The following is a 21,263-nucleotide window of genomic DNA, read 5'->3' on the forward strand; positions in this document are numbered from 1 at the left end:
CCAAGATCCCCTTGTTCCTTTACCCCACCCAAGTAATAAATTATCTCTATTCTGCCTACCAAAATGAAATAACTCCCATTGATCCATGTTGAACTTCATTTGCCAATGATATGCCCATTCTGCCAATATTAATCCCACAACCAGCAGCACACTTAGTTTAAAAAGTAACTGTGGCACTTTGTTGTAATGTAGGGAATACAGCAGTTATTACAAAAAAGGTAGTCAATTGAATGTAAAACATTTTGGAACATCTCAAGGCTGTGAAAAGTGTAATATAAAACACAAGTTTGATTTTTATTTAAAGGGAACTTGAAAGACATTTTTTAAAAAAAGGACGGCATTGTGGGTGTGGGTGGAAGGATAATCAGTTCTTTCTGGACTGAGATCTTTGCCAATCCCACGCTGAGGGATTATGGGGAGACAGACGCGATGTCCCTCGGAGTGAAGCAACTGCCCATTTACAGCAGCAACAGAAAGTGGTAAAACCAGCAGAAAGAAAAAAAATTCAATGCAGATACTTCAAGATGAAGGTATTTATTGTAAATCCCTAACATCTGGTTACATCTTCAAATTGAGCTATTTGTTGCAATTAAGTTAACACATCCAAAATTTAAATACTCAATGCATAAAACGCTCATACTAAATGTTAACTGTTCCAACAATAAAACTAGATATTATCTGGTCATCTGCAGCACCCATGCGGTATTGGGTGGCATCACCTTAAGTCACAGCACGCTCATATTCCAGTGTTTGAGAGCGAGGACTAAACAGCACATAAGACAATATGCAGAATAGCTTAGAGACCGCAATCCAAAAGCCCAACACCACAAGTAACCCGGAGCCCTGGAGTTAGATTGCTACGCCACCAACCGCACTTCCAACAGGAGTTTTGCAAATTTAATTAACATATCCATTGGTATGACCATTTAGAACATGGTTCTTATGGAGGATATTGTTGTGGAGTTCTGCAGTTTTGAGAGGTATAGGTTGAACTGCGGTGTGACCAGCCATCCGGGTACTCACGAAGCTTCTTTGCATCTTGTGTTCCAGGTGCATGTGGTTCTGGGGAGGAAGGGCCAGGCAGGCTCTAAAAAAGAATAAATAAATAAATGTTACTGCCAACCTGTCAGACTCCCCCAGCCCAAGTGATGTACCCCCCCCATAACCACAGCCAGCCCTGCATTGGCACCCCTAACAGTACAAGGCATCACTCAGTTTGCTGTAGACCGTTAACTCACCACTGGATATGCCCACTTGCCTTTGCCTGGCAGCCAAGGTGAGGGATGATTGCCCCCCCCCTTCCCAATGAGCCACCGAGTCTACTCCCACTCCTGCGTGCTCCCCATTCTCTTTCAGATCTGCATGGTGCAACACTGGATGCCACTTTTACCCACAAGGCCTTCATGGGCCAACACATCTTAAATTGACTGCTCCATTCCTCAATCCAGAGAATTTCTCCGCCTTCAAAGCCTTAGCTTCACTGGGACGGGAACTAGATTTTTCAAACATACACTCACCTCATAATATTTTCAATGCAGGTCCTTTGCCTGAAGAGTGAGTTAATGACAGGACTTCCATCAGGCACCAACGGGGCCTTACAGAGATAGCTGAGGATGGAGAGGGCACTGTGGAATGTTTGGAATTCTGGATCCCATTCAGTTCGGAACATTATCCGTTGGCAGAGCTCAGTCAGGATCACTAGGTCCAGAATAAGAGGACTGGCCAGCAAGGAATCCTAAATGGAACGTGAACACATACCATTAAGGCTTCTTTAGGAAACATTCAATAGTTTCAGTAAGCAAGAGCACCAGAAGAAGTTAGAGAATAAGTTAAGTGAGAGAGTTAGAGAAAGGAAAGGGTTTATTGATTGTGTATAATTGAAGAATGTTAGGCGGTTTGCAAAATAAGTGCTATGGGATCATTTATGTCTAACTGAACAGGTAGATGGGGCCTCTGCTCAACATCTCTTCCAAAATAAGATGCTTTTACAAGCATGCAAAAAACAAAAGGAGTCAAAAGGGAAGGGAACCATCTTGTACTTGGAAAAGAGGAAGGTGAAAGTAGAAGTGTAGGAGGAGTCACTACCCAAATCAAGTAATTAGAGCACAGGTCACTGAGCATAGATGGTGCACATCGCAGAATACTGAAGGAGTTTGGGGAAAGATAGCTGTCGGTGCCAACTAACATTTTCTTTTTAAAAAAAAAAGAATTTTGCCGAACAGGTGGCAAATGTTACAACCCATTTAAGAAAAGGGGATCAGCAAATTAGACTTACAGCAGTTGTGGATTAATCCCGCTCACCAATACCTGAATATTCACCCAGCCAAGTGAAGTGAAATGTGACACATACCTCACAGGTGTTATGGAGGACGATGGTGTTGGTGCCACCCATCATAATCTCCGAGGTATACTCATCCATTGCACGCTTGCTATCCCCAACATAAGGGACATACTTAATAACAATCTGAGGAAGGCACAAAGACACAGTACATTAGAAAAAAGAGAAAGGGACATTTAGCCCACTGAAGCTCATCTCAACAACTCTCCTAGTCTCATTCAACCTGGTCAATCATTCCAGGAAGTTTCTTCAGCCATCAGACCTGACTTAATATATAAAAAAGCATCCAAGCTCAATCCCTTTACACTTGAAATAGTCTTCATGCAGCTTTACTGAACATTGGCTTGAAATGTTCTCTATTCCTGAAGTGCAGTCCCATGAGCAACAGCAGCTCTTTACTGCCTTGTCCAAGTGGCCATTATTGACACACGAGTGTAGACAATGATATTTGACTATGAAGGACACCATAGCCAAGCATGGCCCTGCCCTCACCCAACTCCAGACAGGGACCTACCTGGAGTCACTGGAGAGTGATCAGAACAGCTCGCTTCTCCTTAGCCCAGACATGCAGAGGTCAACTGCAGCATCATCATGGCACAGGAAAGTGTAAATGCAAAATAAATAAATGCCCATGCTCAGAGTAGGCAGCACAATGGCAAGAGGAAGGGAGACCAAACAAAGCACAAAAACAGGAGTGGCAGACACACGAGATGCCAAGTGAAAGAGAGTTTATAGTTACAACAGGTTGCTTTTATATATCAAGCATCTCAAAGTGCTTTGCATACAAATTATTTTAATCACAGCATGGTGCCAGGGCAGGGGGGGTGGGAGAAAGGAGGAGGAGGGAAGACCCGCGCCTCAGTACGTACACAGTGATCTGGCTTCTCAGATGGTTTGTACAAGATGGGATTGGATTGAACCATATCATCCACTACATTACTCTTGGAGATCTCCTTCGATCGAAACTGTTCGGGAGCAGAGAGATTCTTCCCATCGTTGTTGCCCAAGTGATTGTAGCTGACGATCGAGACAGTCTGCGAGAAGCAGAGGAAGATGATGCAGAGCATGGTCACACATTTCTCTCAGGCCTAACCGGCCACAACCTTTGTCCACACTCTTGAAATTAATGCTGCAGCAAATGCATCTTTGGGACTGGTCCTGCACAAGCCAATTGTTGCAATCTGGGGCACACTGGCAGCACAAGCTGGCAAGCAACTGGCTGGCTGGGAGTCACTTACTATTTTAAGCAGCATGCCATGGCTATTAATGGAAACTACACATTAGACACACCACCATATGGGGCCAGTATATAAATGTAGTAATTGGACAATTTAACAAGACCATACTCCAAATACTCTTAAAATTCTTTGCTGGAATGCAGTTTGACAAGCATTGGGCACGTTCCTCAAATGGCCACTCCATATGGTCATGACACATACACACGGTAACTCAGTACAAACCAGAGATCAAACTTAGTGTGTTCTCATAAGATAGTATTGTGACTCAATAGATGCACGACATACCAAAACCCAGTAATTGGGATGTTTACTGACAGGAAGGCAGAACATATTAAAGAGCTTCTCACCTTTAGCCCAGCACTGACGAGGAAGTCTACAAGAACAGATTTGATTTTTGTCTGGCCAGATTTGAAGTCATCACCCCCAATAAACACCTTGTGTTTGATGGCAAGATCAATGACTCCTGGCACAAAGGTGTTCTGTGGAGATCCATTGATGTAGGCACAGCCCTCCAAAATGCTGGCCACGGCAAACATGGTCGATGGCGATATCTCCCCGCCACACTGCAACGAGAGGGGGCAAGTAAATTAAACCGAAGTGATGACAAAGCTACAAATTAGCATCTCAGACAGCAGGATGTTGACACAACTCTTGACTTCATGGATTCTAGAAGCAGCCTGGCTTCCTTCCTGCATTGGAAGTCAGTGTCCCATTTGTTGGCGTGCAGGCAGAGTCCACCCAATGGGCTATTATTTGTCTATTTGACAAACTGTGCTTCTAAAGATTTGGCACATTACCTCAACTGTCATCATTAGATTTTCTGCAGTGTCATTTACTCCAGGAATTACATCACAAAAGCGCTCAGTATTTGCCGTCCACAGAACAATCACTTTGTTGACTCCACTCTTTGCCTTGAAGTCCTGGATGTCCTTTTTAATTTGCTCTATCTGGGAAGAGAAATATAAATTTGGGTCTAGTAGCAACTTTTGAAAGACAATTCTCGATACTAAAAGTCCCTCCCCTTTCAATCCTTCCCCTCGTCTCCCCCTTGCAAGAAAGTCGAATTCTACTAGGGTATGGTTCATCAGACACTGGCCACTCAGTTCTCAAATGGCCATTCCTCATGTACACTTACTTCTCTGCAGGCAGTTTGACCACACACACGCATCGAGGCTGACTAGCACCGAATGCCACCCTGGCAGAGACTAGCCAACACTACATTTTCTGCAAGAGATTACCATTTGAGAGAGAGAACACATTTTAAATAGTCATGACCCCTGGTAAATGACCCAGAGGCCCAGAACAATCTCTGGAACAGTGCAACTCAGGAAGAGTCTGCTTACCCTTACCCAGCTACAAGCATTTCTGTACCTGCTCCTTTTTGGAACCATGGATCAAATTATCTGCCCTGTCCTCCTGATTTGCTGCAATGAATTCTGGAATGTAAACAGAAGGTCGAGGCTGGAACTTCTTCATGTAAGGCTTCAGCTGCTCCTGAAGCTGCCAGTCTAAGACCTGAGCCCGCTCCATGGCATCCGACAGGTTCATGGAGGAGATATCCCAGCCTGGAAAACACCGCACGTCTCAAACTTAATGCCAAAAGTTCAGTAAGGAATTTTTTTAAAGTTGCATTTATTTAGTCATTCTCAGGCCATCAAGCACTTCACAGTCAATGAAGTGCTTCTGATACATCATCACTTACATAGACAAATTCCGCAGTCAATTTGTACATGTCTAGTTAATCTGTTTGCTGGTGTTGGCAGAGGGATAAATGTTGGACAGGACAATGGGCGAATATGCTGTTCTTCAAATAGCACAATGCAATCTTTTACATCTGTCCACCTGAACATGCAGATGGGCCTCGGGCTAAGATCGGATCCGAAAGACAGCACCTGCCAGCTATGCAGCACTTCCTCAGTATTGCAATGTTGTCAGCCCAAGTGTAATGTTCCTGGCTCAGCCCCATGAGCAACTTCAAGGCAGGCATATACCACTGGGCAAAAGTGGTACTGATTACTAATGCATCACACTGCTACTATCGTGCGGATACCAGTGAGCTAAATAAGTCTGCTAGACAAGTGGGCAGCAGGTAGCAGTCATGACTTCTGGCTGGGGGAGCAGTAGGAACTAGCGTCAAACTTCCTTGGTAGAAGAAATTATTTTTCTGTTTTTATTACAACTAGTTCCTGTATCGAACAGAATTTGTACTCCCACCCCTGAAAAACCCCGCAGGTCCTATGGTTTTTGATAATTACCACCCTATACCTACCATCAAACACAATGTCATTAGGATTCACCGTGGGCAGTAGGTCCTTGAAGGGCACATAAATGTCACCAGCCGGACCGGTCCCGAGACACACAGTGGAGGCTTGAAACAAGGATCCATAATAATTAGCAACCTGTGTGTTTTTGTTGTGGGTGGAGGGGAAGAGTGTAAAAGGAAAAAAAAAGTTTCACTATCTACAATCAACTTTTATAAACATACACCATCTGAATGCATAAACTCAAATCAGGCAGAGGCAAGTGCACAGGGATGGGGTCGTAATTACAGCGCAGAACAGGCCATTCAGCCCAGCTATACACAAGCCTCCTCCACTCTTGGAGGAGAAAAAAAATATCTGGCTACAGGTAACTCACTCAGCACAGACCAAAGTCCAGACCTCCTGTTTATGGAGCTTCGTGTTATACCTGACAGCACTTACACCTACTGGGCCATTGGGGGAAAACACAGCAATGTTTCTTTAAAAAAAAATTATTAAAGAACAAAAGCTGCAGATTTCCTGACATACCCTGACCAATTTAGAATCAATGTGGTTACAGCACAGAAGGAGGCCATATGGCTCCTTGAGCCCATGCTGGCTCTCTGCAAGAGCATTTCAGCCAGTCCCACTCCCTCACCCTTTCCCCGAAGCCCTGCAATCCCCCTCCCCTTCAGGTATTTATCCAACTCCCTTTTGAAAGCCGCGATGGAGTCTGCTTCTTTCAGGCAGCGCATTCCAGATCCTTACCACTCGCTGCGTAAAAAATAGTTACATCGCCTTTGGTTCTTTTACCAATCACCTTAAATCTGTGCCCTCTGGTTCTCGACCCTTCTGCCAATTTGAACAGTTTCCCCTCTACCTACTCTGTCCAGACCTCATGTTTGAGCACCTCTAGCAAATCTCCTCAACCTTCTCCGCTCTAAGGAGAACCACCCCAGCTTCTCCAGTCTATCCATGTAACTGAAGTCCCTTATTAATGGAATCATTTTAAAAAATCTTTTCCGCACACTCCAAGCCCTTCACATCCTTTCTAAGGTGCGGTGCCCAGAATTGGACGCAGTGCTTCAGTTGAGGCTGAACTAGTGTTTACAGGTTCATCATGTCGGGGGCAGTCGGGAGCAGCGTCAAGGAGGTCCGTTGGTGAGGCCTATAAAAGGCACAGCAGGGAGTCCGGGGCCCAGCGTCGGCGGCAGTCGGGAGCAGCGTCAAGGAGGTCCGTTGGTGAGGCCTATAAAAGGCACAGCAGGGAGTCCGGGGCCCAGCGTCGGCGGCAGTCGGGAGCAGCGTCAAGGAGGTCCGTTGGTGAGGCCTATAAAAGGCGTACTTGTGCAGCTACAGGGAGAAGGCAAAAAAGAAGTAGAAAGAAACAGAAAGGTGACGTCACAGCCAAGGGGGTAAGTGATTGGCTGGTGATTGGTGAGTAGTTTTTCTTGTTTCTCTTCTATAACAGTGAGTAAACTTTAGCATTGTTGTTGCTTATCTAAGGGTTAAGTCATGGCAGGACAGGTCAGTCACGTGTTATGCTCCTCCTGTACCATGTGGGAACTCAGGGACGACACCAGTGTTCCTGACGACTACGTGTGCGGGAAGTGTGTCCGCTTCCAGCTCCTGACGGACCGTGTTGCGGAGTTGGAGCTGAGGATGGATTCACTCTGGAGCATCCACGATGCTGAGAATGACATGAGTAGCACGTGTAGCGAGTTGGTCTTACCGCAGGGAAAGGGTCCACAGCCAGATAGGGAATGGAAGACCAGCAGGAAGAGCAGTGCAAGGAAGGTAGTGCAGGGGTCCCCTGTGGTCATCCCCCTGCAAAACAGATACACCGCTTTGGGTACTGTTGGGGGGGATGACTCATCAGGGGAGGGCAGCAGCAGCCAAGTTCATGGCACCGTGGCTGGCTCTGTTGCACAGGAGGGCAGGAAAAAGAGTGGGAGAGCGATAGTGATAGGGGATTCAATTGTAAGGGGAATAGATAGGCGTTTCTGCGGCCGCAACCGAGACTCCAGGATGGTATGTTGCCTCCCGGGTGCAAGGGTCAAGGATGTCTCGGAGCGGGTGCAGGACATTCTAAAAAGGGATGGAGAACAGCCAGTTGTCGTGGTGCACATTGGTACCAACGATATAGGTAAAAAAAGGGATGAGGTCCTACAAAACGAATTTAAGGACCTAAATTAAAAAGTAGGACCTCAAAAGTAGCAATTGCTACCAGTGTCACGTGCTAGTTAGAGTAGGAATTGCAGGATAGCACAGATGAATACGTGGCTTGAGCAGTGGTGCAGCAGGGAGGGATTCAAATTCCTGGGGCATTGGAACTGCTTCTGGGGGAGGTGGGACCAGTACAAACCGGACGGTCTGCACCTGGGCAGGACCGGAACCAATGTCCTAGGGGGAGTGTTTGCTAGTGCTGTTGGGGAGGAGTTAAACTAATATGGCAGGGGGATGGGAACCAATGCAGGGAGACGGGAATCAATGCAGGGAGACAGAGGGAAACAAAAAGGAGACAAAAGCAAAAGACAGAAAGGAGATGAGGAAAAGTAGAGGGCAGAGAAACCCAAGGCAAAGAACAAAAAGGGCCACTGTACAGCAAAATTCTAAAAGGAAAAAGGGTGTTAAAAAAACAAACCTGAAGGCTTTGTGTCTTAATGCAAGGAGTATCCGTAATAAGCTGGATGAATTAACAGTGCAAATAGATGTTAACAAATATGATGTGATTGGGATTACAGAGACGTGGCTCCAGGATGATCAGGGCTGGGAACTCAACATCCAGGGGTATTCAACATTCAGGAAGGATAGAATAAAAAGAAAAGGAGATGGGGTAGCATTGCTGGTTAAGGAGGAGATTAATGCATTAGTTAGGAAGGACATTAGCTTGGATGATGTGGAATCTATGCAGAGCTGCAGAACACCAAAGGGCAAAAAACTTTAGTGGGAGTTGTGTACAGACCTCCAAACAGTAGTAGTGATGTTGGGGAGGGCATCAAACAGGAAATTAGGGGTGCATGCAATAAAGGTGCAGCAGTTATAATGGGTGATTTTAATATGCACATAGATTGGGCTAACCAAACTGGAAGCAATACGGTGGAGGAGGATTTCCTGGAGTGCATAACGGATGGTTTTCTAGACCAATATGTCGAGGAACCAACTCGGGGAGAGGCCATCTTAGACTGGTGTTGTGTAATGAGAGAGGATTAATTAGCAATCTCGTTGTGCGAGGCCCCTTGGGGAAGAGTGACCATAATATGGTGGAATTCTGCATTGGGATGGAGAATGAAACAGTTAATTCAGAGACCATGGTCCAGAACTTAAAGAAGGGTAACTTTGAAGGTATGAGGCGTGAATTGGCTACGATAGATTGGCGAATGATACTTAAGGGGTTGACTGTGGATGGGCAATGGCAGACATTTAGAGACCGCATGGATGAACTACAACAATTGTACATCCCTGTCTGGTGTAAAAATAAAAAAGGGAAGGTGGCTCAACCGTGGCTATCAAGGGAAATCAGGGATAGTATTAAAGCCAAGGAAGTGGCATACAAATTGGCCAGAAATAGCAGCAAACCCAGGGACTGGGAGAAATTTAGAACTCAGCAGAGGAGGACAAAGGGTTTGATTAGGGCAGGGAAAATGGAGTACGAGAAGAAGCTTGCAGGGAACATTAAGACGGATTGCAAAAGTTTCTAGAGATATGTAAAGAGAAAAAGGTTCATAAAAAGACAAACATAGGACCCCTGCAGTCAGAATCAGGGGAAGTCATAACGGGGAACAAAGAAATGGCGGACCAATTGAACAAGTACTTTGGTTCGGTATTCACTAAGGAGGACACAAACAACCTTCCGGATATAAAAGGGGTCAGAGGGTCTAGTAAGGAAGAGGAACTGAGGGAAATCCTTAATAGTCGGGAAATTGTGTTGAGGAAATTGATGGGATTGAAGGCCGATAAATCCCCAGGGCCTGATGGACTGCATCCCAGAGTACTTAAGGAGGTGGCCTTGGAAATAGCGGATGCATTGATAGTCATTTTCCAACATTCCATTGACTCTGGATCAGTTCCTATCGAGTGGAGGGTAGCCAATGTAACCCCACTTTTTAAAAAAGGGAGAGAAAACAGGGAATTATAGACCGGTCAGCCTGACATCAGTAGTGGGTAAAATGATGGAATCAATTATTAAGGATGTCATAGCAGTGCATTTGGAAAGAGGTGACATGATAGGTCCAAGTCAGCATGGATTTGTGAAAGGGAAATCATGCTTGACAAATCTTCTGGAATTTTTTGAGGATGTTTCCAGTAGAGTGGACAAGGGAGAACCATTTGATGTGGTATATTTGGACTTTCAGAAGGCTTTCGACAAGGTCCCACACAAGAGATTAATGTGTAAAGTTAAAGCACATGGGATTGGGGGTAGTGTGCTGACATGGATTGAGAACTGATTGTCAGACAGGAAGCAAAGAGTAGGAGTAAATGGGGACTTTTCAGAATGGCAGGCAGTGACTAGTGGGGTATCACAAGGTTCTGTGCTGGGGCCCCAGCAGTTTACACTGTACATTAATGATTTAGACGAGGGGATTAAATGTAGTATCTCCAAATTTGCGGATGACACTAAGTTGGGTGGCAGTGTGAGCTGCGAGGAGGATGCTATAAGGCTACAGAGCGACTTGGATAGGTTAGGAGAGTGGGCAAATGCATGGCAGATGAAGTATAATGTGGATAAATGTGAGGTTATCCACTTTGGTGGTAAAAACAGAGAGAGACAGACTATTATCTGAATGGTGACAGATTAAGAAAAGGGGAGGTGCAACAAGACCTGGGTGTCATGGTACATCAGTCATTGAAGGTTGGCATACAGGTACAGCAGGCGGTTAAGAAAGCAAATGGCATGTTGGTCTTTACAGCGAGGGGATTTGAGTACAGGGGCAGGGAGGTATTGCTACAGTTGTACAGGGCCTTGGTGAGGCCACACCTGGAGTATTGTGTACAGTTTTGGTCTCCTAACCTGAGGAAGGACATTCTTGCTATTGAGGGAGTGCAGCGAAGGTTCACCAGACTGATTCCCGGGATGGTGGGACTGACCTATCAAGAAAGACTGGATCAACTGGGCTTGTATTCACTGGAGTTCAGAAGAATGAGAGGGGACCTCATAGAAACGTTTAAAATTCTGATGGGTTTCGACAGGTTAGATGCAGGAAGAATGTTCCCAATGTTGGGAAAGTCCAGAACCAGGGGACACAGTCTAAGGATAAGGGGTAAGCCATTTAGGACCGAGATGAGGAGAAACTTCTTCACCCAGAGAGTGGTGAACCTGTGGAATTCTCTACCACAGAAAGTTGTTGAGGCCAATTCACTAAATATATTCAAAAAGGAGTTAGATGAAGTCCTTACTACTCGGGGGATCAAGGGGTATGGCGAGAAAGCAGGAATGGGGTACTGAGGTTGCATGTTCAGCCATGAACTCATTGAATGGCGGTGCAGGCTCGAAGGGCCGAATGGCCTACTCCTGCACCTATTTTCTATGTTTCTATCATAACCTCCTTGCTTTTGTACTCTATGCCTCTATTCATGAAGCCCTGGATCTCGTATGTTTTTTTAAAAAAAAAACTTTCTGAACCTTCAGCGATTTGTGCAAATACCCCATGGTCTCTGTTCCTGCACCCGCTTTCAGATTGCATCCCTTTAGTTTATATTGCCTCTCCTCATTCTTCCTGCCAAAATGTATCACTTTCCAGTGTTAAAGTTCATCTGCCATGTGTCCACCCATTCCACCAGTCCTCTTGAAGTCTATCACTATCCTCCTCACTGTTCACTATACTTTCAAGTTTTGTGCCATCTGCAAATTTTGAAATAGTGCCCTGTATTCCTGAGTCCAAGACATTAATATAGATCAAGAAAAGCAGTGGTCCTAGAACCGACCCCTTGGGAACACCACTGTATACCTTCCTCCAGTCTGAAAAAAAAACTTTTATCACTACTCTGTTTCCTGTCACGGAGCCAATTTTGTATCCATGCTGCTACTGTCCCTTTTATTCTATGGGCTTCAACTTTCCTGCAAGCCTATTATGTGGCACTTTGTCGAACACCTTTTGGAAGTCCATTAACACCACATCAACCGCATTGCCCTCATCAACCCTTTGTTACCTCAAAAAACTCAATCAAGTTGGTTAAACACGATTTGTCTAAACAAATCTGTGCTGGCTTTCTTTAATTAATCCATACTTGTCCAAGTGACTGTTGATTTTGTCCCAGGTTATAGTTTCGAAAAGCTTCCCCACTGCCGAGGTCAAGTGCACTGGCCGGTAGTTGCTCGGTTTATCGTTGTACACATTTTTGAACAAGAGTGTAACATTTGCAATTCTTCAGTCCTTTGGCACTACCCCCACATCCATGGAGGATTGGAAGATTATAGCCAGTACCATCCGCAATTTCCTCTAACTTCCCTCAACATCCGAGGGTGCATCCCATCCGGTCCTGACGACTGATCAACTTGAAGTACAGCCAGCCTTTCTAGTGCCTCCTCTATCAATTTTTATCTCTTCCAGTTTCTGCACTACCGCCTCTTTCACGAGGACTTTGGCAGCACTTATTCCTTGGTGATGCACAGTACTCATTTAGTACCTTGACCATGCCCTCTGCCTCCATGTGTAGGTCTCCTTTTTGGAGCATTAGGTACTTCATTCCCCAAAGCCGCCTGCTGTGTCTACAGTCACTATCTCACACACTGCTCAATCTATTACTGCTCACTAGTTCAGGATCTCAGGAGCTCTACTCTGCAGAGAAACATTTCATGATATTAAAAGGTGCTTGCAAATTTTTTTCCACCCCTCTAAATCTACCTGGGAAGGAACAAGCAGCAAGATCAAGCATTGTAAGAAACAACCAACCTTCTTTCCTGTTTTGGTCATCCAGGAAAGTTCCAACTTGTTGGCCAGAACGGCTGCAGTTACTGTGGATCCGTTGTTACCGCCCCATCCGACCAGCATCACGCCAAGTTTTGGCACCTTTCTCGCTGTGCGGAAGGTGAATTTGGTAGAACATGGTTTCACCTAGGTCAGAGCCCAACAGAAACAGATCATTTAAAACACAAACCCAGACGACCATTCACCTCAAAGCTTCACCAGGGGAGTAAGAGGCTTGCCAGCTGATCTTGGAATGGAGTTCAGAGCTAACAGACAGTTCAACTCTAGAAGAAAGGCTCAACAAAAGTTGATGCAGCAACTAGGCGCAAGCTTCTTTCACTACCTGCCCAGTGGAGCAGGAATGAAAGTGCGGCCTCAGATGAAAAATAACTAAGTACAATACTACATGAATCTGTATGGGTGGAGCTGCAGAATACCAAAGGGCAGAAAATGCTATTGGGAGTTGTGTACAGACCACCAAACAGTAGTAGTGAGGTTGGGGACAGCATCAAAGAAGAAATTAGGGATGCGTCAATAAAGGTACAGCAGTTATCATGGGTGACTTTAATCTATATATAGATTGGGCTAACCAAACTGGTAGCAATACGGTGGAGGAGGATTTCCTGGCGTGTATTAGGGATGGTTTTCTAGGCCAATATGTCGAGGAACCAACTAGAGGGCTGGCCATCCTAGACTGGGTGATGTGTAATGAGAAAGGACTAATTAGCAATCTTGTTGTGCGAGGCCCCTTGAGGAAGAGTGACCGTAATATGGTAGAATTCTTTATTAAGATGGAGAGTGACAGTTAATTCAGAGACTAGGGTCCTGAACTTAAGGAAAGGTAACTTTGAAGGTATGAGGCGTGAATTGGCTATAGACTGGCAAATGATACTTGAAGGGTTGATGGTGGATAGGCAATGGCAAACATTTAAAGATCATATGGATAAACTTCAACAATTGTACATCCCTGTCTGGAGTAAAAATAAAATGGGGAAGATGGCTCAACCATGGCTAACAAGGGAAATTAGGGATAGTGTTAAATCCAAGGAAGAGGCATATAAATTGGCCAGAAAAAGCAGCAAACCTGAGGACTGGGAGAAATTTAGAATTCAGCAGAGGAGGACAAAGGGTTTAATTAGAAGGGGGAAAATAGAGTAAGAGAGGAAGCTTGCTGGGAACATAAAAACTAACTGCAAAAGCTTCTATAGATATGTGAAAAGAAAGAGATTAGTGAAGACAAACGTAGGTCCCTTGCAGTCAGATTTAGGTGAATTTATAATGGGGAACAAAGAAATGGCAGACCAGTTGAACAAATACTTTGGTTCTGTTTTCACGAAGGAAGGCACAAATAACCTTCCGGAAATACTAAGGGACCGAGGGTCTAGAGAGAAGGAAGAACTGAAGGAAATCCTTATTAGGCGGGAAATTGTGCTAGGGAAATTGATGGGATTGAACGCCGATAAATCCCTGGGGCCTGATAGTCTGTATCCCAGAGTAGTTAAGGAAGTGGCCCTAGAAATAGTGGATGCATTGGTGATCATTTTCCAACAGTCTATCGACTCTGGATCAGTTCCTATAGACTGGAGGGTAGCTAATGTAACACCACTTTTAAAAAAAAAAAGTAGGGAGAGAAAACAGGTAACCATAGACCGGTTAGCCTGACATCAGTAGTGGGGAAAATGTTGGAATCAATTATTAAAGATGAAATAGCAGTGCATTTGGAAAGCAGTGACAGAGTGACAGGATCGGTCCAAGTCAGCATGGATTTATCAAAGGGAAATCATGCTTGACAAATCTTCTAGAATTTTGTGAGGATGTAACTAATAGAGTGGACAAGGGAGAACCAGTGGATGTGGTGTATTTGGACTTTCAAAAGGCTTTTGACAATGTCCCACACAAGAGATTGGTGTGCAAAATTAAAGCACATTGTATTGAGGGTAATGTACTGATGTGGACAGAGAACTGGTTGGCAGACAGGAAGCAGAGAGTCGAGATAAATGGGTCCTTTTCAGAATGGCAGGCAGTGACTAGTGGGGTGTCGCAGGGCTCAGTGCTGGGATCCCAGCTATTTACAATATACATCAATGATTTAGATGAAGGAATTGTGTGTAATATCTCCAAGTTTGCAGATGATACTAAGCTGGGTGGCGGTCTGAGCTGTGAGGAGGATGCTAAGAGGCTGCAGGGTGACTTGGACAGGTTAGGTGAGTGGGCAAATGCATGGTAAATGCAGTATTATGTGGATAAATGTGAGGTTATCCACTTTGGTGGCAAAAACATGAAGGCAGATTATCTGAATAACGGCAGATTAGGAAAAGGGGAGGTGCAACGAGACCTGGGTGTCATGGTACATCAGTCATTGAAAGTTGGCATGCAGGTACAGCAGGCGGTGAAGGCAGCAAATGGTATGTTGGCCTTCATAGCTAGGGGATTTGAGTATAGGAGCAGGGAGGTCTTACTGCAGTTGTACAGGGCCTTGGTGAGGCCTCACCTGGAATATTGTGTTCAGTTTTGGTCTCCTAATCTGAGGAAGGACGTACTTGCTATTGAGGGAGTGCAGCAAAGGTTCACCAGACTGATTACTGGGATGGCAGAACTGACATACGAGGAGACTGGATCGACTGGGCCTGCATTCACTGGAGTTTAGAAGGATGAGAGGGGATCTCATAGAAACATAAAATTCTGACGGGACTGGACAGGTTAGATGCAGGAAGAATGTTCCTGATGTTGGGGAAGTCCAGAACCAGGGGACACAGTTTAAGGATAAGGGGTAAGCCATTTAGGACTTCTACCGCAGAGAGTTGTTGATGCCCGTTCATTGGATATATTCAAGAGGGAGTTAGATATGGCCCTTATGGCTAAAGGTATCAAGGGGTATGGAGAGAAAGCAGGAAAGGGGTATCGAGGTGAATGATCAGCCATGATCTTATTGAATGGTGGTGCAGGCTTGAAGGGCCGAATGGCCTACTCCTGCACCTATTTTCTATGTTTCTATGAGCATAACAATCCTAGGTAGAATTGCAAACAAACAAAGTGAGATGGGAGGGAAAGCTAGATAGCATTCACAGAAGTGAGGAAAGAAGGGTCCTCCACACTCGAGTACTGCGCACAGTTCTGGTCGATATATTATAATAAACAATAGGAAGCACTGGAGGGGATGTATAAAAGATTTACAAGGATGATACCAGAAATGAGGGGGTTTACCCATCAGGAAAAGATGAACAAGCTGGGTCTGCTTTCTCTTGAAAGGTTTGATAAGAGTAGACAGAGAATGTTTCCACTTGTGGGGAAGAGTAAAACTAGAGGCCATCAATACAAGATAGTCACCAAAAAAGCCAATAGGGAATTCAAAATAAACTTTACCCAAAGAGCGGGGAGAATGTGGAACTCGGTGCCACAGGAAGTGATTGAAGCGAATAGTATAGATGCATTTAAAGGGAGGCTAGACAAGGATATGAGGGAGAAGGGAATAGAGGATCATGCTGATAGATTTAGAGCATAAACTCCAGCATGAACTGGTTGGTGCTGTATATCTTATGCAATTTCTGAAATAGAAACAGAAATTTACAGCGCAGAAGGAGGCCATTTCAGCCCATCGTGTCCACGCCAGCTGACAAAGTCACACGGGCCTCGATCAGCAGCCCTGAAGGTTACATATAAACCTATGAACAATGGTGGAAAGGTAAAGAGCATCTGGCTCAACCAGTCCGCCCCACACAACTGCGACACCCCTTACACCGAAACATTCTACACTCCACCCCAACCGAAGCCATGTGATCTTCTGGGAGAGGCAACAACCAGGCCAATTGGGGAACAAAAAAATCCAGGTAACATTACAACAGGGACATTGAAGGAAGAACCCAAACAACCAAGCTAAACATGGCAAATGGGAGTCCCCAACAAGCCCGGCTAACATTACTCACATTGCATTGACTGCACCTTCCTGCACAATCAAGTGCTATTTCATCTAATGAGACCACTCTTACTGAAGGGCTCCCTCGTAATGCTTAAAAACTAGAAAGATTGCAGAAAAAAATCTCACCCATCGCTACCATAACATAGTCAGACACGGTTTATGATCCTGCCACCTTAACGTTCGGGATCGAATTGCTTTATTTTACCTAAAAATATCACAAGCAGCATTAACCACAACAGGACAGGCGCTTAATAGTACTCAGGAAAATAGAATATTGAACCGCCATTTGGTTTGCAGAATCATTATGCAAAGAAACACTGGTGTAAAAACACCCAAGCTATTCTGCAAGTGGCTTTTCACTGCTTACCATTTCCTTTTAGATGGGTCCAAAACATTTTATAATTTAAAAAAAAATCACAAAAAACCTGAAAATTTTAACTGAACGCTCCTGCAGGGGAAGCAGAATTCAGTCTTTCTTTAAACTGCCAAAAAAAAAATCTGCATTACATCTTTATTAGATAGGCCAACACATGGATCATCTGTATGGGGAAAACTAGATCGAAAGGCAGACAATACGTGATCGATCTATTGGTTTGGAGAGCAAGCAATCCTGCCACTTCCCAGAGGGAAAATGATTCCATAGACAACATAACACCTGTGTGTCGGAAATATTAAATGCACACAAACTGCAATTGTGCATTAAACACTAGAGTTCTGCTCAAAAGCAAGTCAAAATCAAAAAAGACATGCAAGGGGGCACTACACTGCTCACCAAAAGGGAAAGGACTGCTTTGATCTGGGCAATTCTTCAAAAAGCTGGCCTCCACTTCCAAAGGAAGAGGAGATTAGCATTCTTGGGATGTTGAATTCCCAGGGTACATCGACACTGTGCCAATGGGAGGGTCCGTGGAGCAGAAACATCCACAGTACGTTCAACAGTTCAGTTAAAAATGCACATCGACACCTTGGACTATTATTTTCAGAGTTTAAACGATTGCAGAAGTCAAGCATTGTATTGCTTGTGCAATTAAACGTTGCAAATAAATCCAACTTTCAGTTCTAGCTGAGTGCCAACAGTTTAGCAGTGTGGTGTTCTCCACCTTAGAGTGGGCAGGAGCATGGGCAGTCTGTGCAATACCATGGTAAAAGGGCAATGGTCAATCGGATGGCTAACTATTCCACTTCACAGAATGCACAAGGTTGTAAATTGAAGACCATGAGAGATGCATGTTTATTTACAGCTAGTGCCTTTTGCTGTGATCATGGAGGTTGGGAAAGGAGCCCAAATTTAAAAAGTCTGCACCAAGGCTGTGCAATTGCTGGTTCAAATGATTTATAAAAAACCTCACTCTCTCTTCTCTCCAATGTCACATCTTTCCCAGAAAAGGAAGGGGGGGGGGGGGTAACAAACTCTTCAATAATGCATTTCCATGAGTGGTCTGGCCTGTTTTAATCTTTGTTGGCAGAGAGCAGAAACCTGCCCCATAAAAGGGACAAGCAGTCATATAAACCATTTCCTTAAATATTTTAAAGGGGAGAAAATTGCAGGATCCCGAAGAGCAGGACTAATTGGATAACTCTTTCAAAGAGCTGGCACAGGCATGACGGGCCGAATGGCTTCTTCCTGTGCTGCAAGAGTTGACGGGTTTGCTCCAACGTAGCACACTGCAGATTAAAATCTCTAGCACAGTAATATTTAATGCCCTCACCCACAAGCAACACACTGGATTTCCAGATAATTCTTCCACGAGATCACCAGGATCACACTGAAAAAGTGTTTATCTGATCCTCAAACTAATATCAGCATTGTCGGTGATCAGAGACAGACAAAATTCACATCATATTCTCGATGTATTCTGTCATGTATGCAACCTTCATGTAACCACACTGTACACTGTATATATGTCCTGGAAATGCACACCTTGACCACAGGGGGTGAACTTGTGGGAGACACTCCTCACCTGGGCACTCAGGTATTTAAAGGGAGGTCCCACGCAGGGTCATCACTCCTTGGTCCTGGGAATAAAGAAAGGTCACGCAGTGACCATGTCTGCAGTACATGCCTCGTGTGATTCAGTAGCAAGGTGCAGGGACACCACATATTCTTAGTCTGGTTTTAGTTTAAAAAGGTGCTGTATACAAGTGATAATCTAGTTTGTGCTCATACATTACCACATTGACATCAATACCCCATCCCCCAATCTAACATATGGGCCACTCACTCTTCATTTCACAGGTAAGCAATAGGCAAATCTTGGCCTTTATACAGGGTATTGGTGAGGTCACACCTGGACTACTGCATGCAGTTTTGGTTTCCATATTTACAAAAGGATATACTTGCTTTGGAGGCAGCTCAGAGAAGGTTCACTCGGTTGATTCCAGAGATGAGGAAAGGTTGAGTAGGTTGGGCCTCTACTCATTGGAATTCATTAGATTGAGAGGTGATCTTATCGAAATGTATAAGATTATGAGGGGGCTGGACAAGGTGGATGCAGAGAGAATGTTTCCACTGATGGGGAGACTAGAACTAGAGGGCATGATCTTAGAATAAGGGGCCGCCCATTTAAAACTGAGACGAGGAGAAATGTATTTTCTCAGAGGGTTGTAAATCTGTGGAATTCGCTGCCTCAGCTATGGAAGCTGGGACATTGAATACATTTAAGACAGAGATAGACAGTTTCTTAACCGATAAAAGGGAATAAGGGGTTCTGGAGAGCAGGCAGGGAAGTGGACCCATGGTCGGATCAGCCAAGATTATATTAAATGGCAGAGCAGGCTCGAGGGGCCGTATGACCTACTCCTGCTCCTGCTCCTATTTCTTGTGTTCTTAAACATTGTTTTGCTAAATACACACATCAATACAATAAACTTTCATCCACAGAAGTAGTTTTTATTGCTACTTTTCTCCCCTACACTCGATGGGTCACAGTTGCAGAGGTGCCTGTAGCTTTCCAGTACCTCATCCAAGTGACCATTCTTCGTGTGCAAACCGTGACAATAAGTAGTCAGGATATTCAACTGTGGGAGCAGCACAACTGAGCTCCATCCCATCTTCACCCAGCATCCAAATCAGTGCACTTACCAGAAAGGTTGGGGGGGGGGGGGTCAGTGTGATCAGGGGTGGGAACCTTGACTAATTTCCTTTTCCCCTCCTAACCCAAGAAGCGAACACCAATGCGAGGGTCCACATTACCAGATTAACTATACACAATGAAAACTGAAGCTGGGACTTCCTTGTTCTGCAAAAAAAAATTAAAAAATTGTTCATTCGATGATTAACAAAAATACACTATGGGAATCTACCAACTAGCTGCCTCATCTCTCTCCAAACCCTGCTGCAAGGCCAGGCCAACACCACCCACCACAACATTTGGGAAACTTAATAAGGACATCGGCAAGAAAGAGGCTGCCAGTCAGTGGGCCAGGTTTCAGAGACACAGGATTAGGGTGAAAAGGGCAGAGATTGAATAAAAGCCAACGCAACACATTAACCACCAACCTTGCAAAGGTAGAAAGAAAGGTGACAAAAATGGGCAATGTATATGGCCCAACATTTCTGCATGGTCAAGTCTTATCGTGTGTTGGGCATTGGGTTGCTATTGCATTGAATCTCATGCCCATGAGATTGGATCTGGCGCTCGATAGCTCTACGAATTGCATTGTGTGTACGAGAAGGAGGGGGGAGGGAAGAAGGAGGGGGGGGGGGGGGGGAAGAAGGAGGGGGGGGGGAGGGAAGAAGGAGGGGGGGGGGGGAGGGAAGAAGGAGGGGGGGGGGGGAGGGAAGAAGGAGGGGGGGGGGGAGGGAAGAAGGAGGGGGGGGGGAGGGAAGAAGGAGGGGGGGGGGGAGGGAAGAAGGAGGGGGGGGGGAGGGAAGAAGGAGGGGGGGGGGAGGGAAGAAGGAGGGGGGGGGAGGGAAGAAGGAGGGGGGGGGAGGGAAGAAGGAGGGGGGGGGAGGGAAGAAGGAGGGGGGGGGAGGAGGGAAGAAGGAGGGGGGGGGAGGAGGGAAGAAGGAGGGGGGGGGAGGAGGGAAGAAGGAGGGGGGGGGAGGGAAGAAGGAGGGGGGGGAGGGAAGAAGGAGGGGGGGGAGGGAGGGAAGAAGGAGGGGGGGGGAGGGAAGAAGGAGGGGGGGGGGGGGAGGGAAGAAGGAGGGGGGGGAGGGAAGAAGGAGGGGGGGGGAGGGAAGAAGGAGGGGGGGGGAGGGAAGAAGGAGGGGGGGGGAGGGAAGAAGGAGGGGGGGGAGGGAAGAAGGAGGGGGGGAGGGAAGAAGGAGGGGGGGGAGGGAAGAAGGAGGGGGGGGAGGGAAGAAGGAGGGGGGGAGGGAAGAAGGAGGGGGGGAGGGAAGAAGGAGGGGGGGGGAGGGAAGAAGGAGGGGGGGGAGGGAAGAAGGAGGGGGGGGGGGAGGGAAGAAGGAGGGGGGGGGGGAGGGAAGAAGGAGGGGGGGGGAGGGAAGAAGGAGGGGGGGGGGAGGGAAGAAGGAGGGGGGGGGAGGGAAGAAGGAGGGGGGGGGGGAAGAAGGAGGGGGGGGGAGGGAAGAAGGAGGGGGGGGGAGGGAAGAAGGAGGGGGGGGGGGGAGAAGGAGGGGGGGGAGGGAAGAAGGAGGGGGGGGGAGGGAAGAAGGAGGGG

General features: G+C 45.9%; 1 protein-coding gene across 2 annotated transcripts in view; it reads right to left on the reverse strand.

The window, feature by feature from the left end:
• Positions 1-518: 518 nt before the first annotated feature.
• The window catches only part of LOC139228514 (inositol-3-phosphate synthase 1-B-like), a 26,476-nt gene continuing 5,731 nt past the window's right edge, over positions 519-21,263 (reverse strand). For both annotated transcript variants that reach the window (XM_070859584.1, XM_070859582.1), the window contains 9 exons: positions 12,710-12,871; positions 5,846-5,975; positions 4,948-5,141; positions 4,374-4,523; positions 3,924-4,139; positions 3,208-3,372; positions 2,351-2,464; positions 1,518-1,735; positions 519-1,087 (listed from right to left, as the gene is read on the reverse strand). In XM_070859584.1, coding sequence (XP_070715685.1) covers positions 898-1,087; positions 1,518-1,735; positions 2,351-2,464; positions 3,208-3,372; positions 3,924-4,139; positions 4,374-4,523; positions 4,948-5,141; positions 5,846-5,975; positions 12,710-12,871 — 1,539 coding nt within the window. In that variant the 3' untranslated portion in view covers positions 519-897. The remainder of the gene's footprint in view (positions 1,088-1,517; positions 1,736-2,350; positions 2,465-3,207; positions 3,373-3,923; positions 4,140-4,373; positions 4,524-4,947; positions 5,142-5,845; positions 5,976-12,709; positions 12,872-21,263) is intronic.

This window comes from Pristiophorus japonicus, chromosome 18 (assembly GCF_044704955.1).
Source record: "Pristiophorus japonicus isolate sPriJap1 chromosome 18, sPriJap1.hap1, whole genome shotgun sequence".
NCBI lineage: Eukaryota > Metazoa > Chordata > Chondrichthyes > Pristiophoridae > Pristiophorus > Pristiophorus japonicus.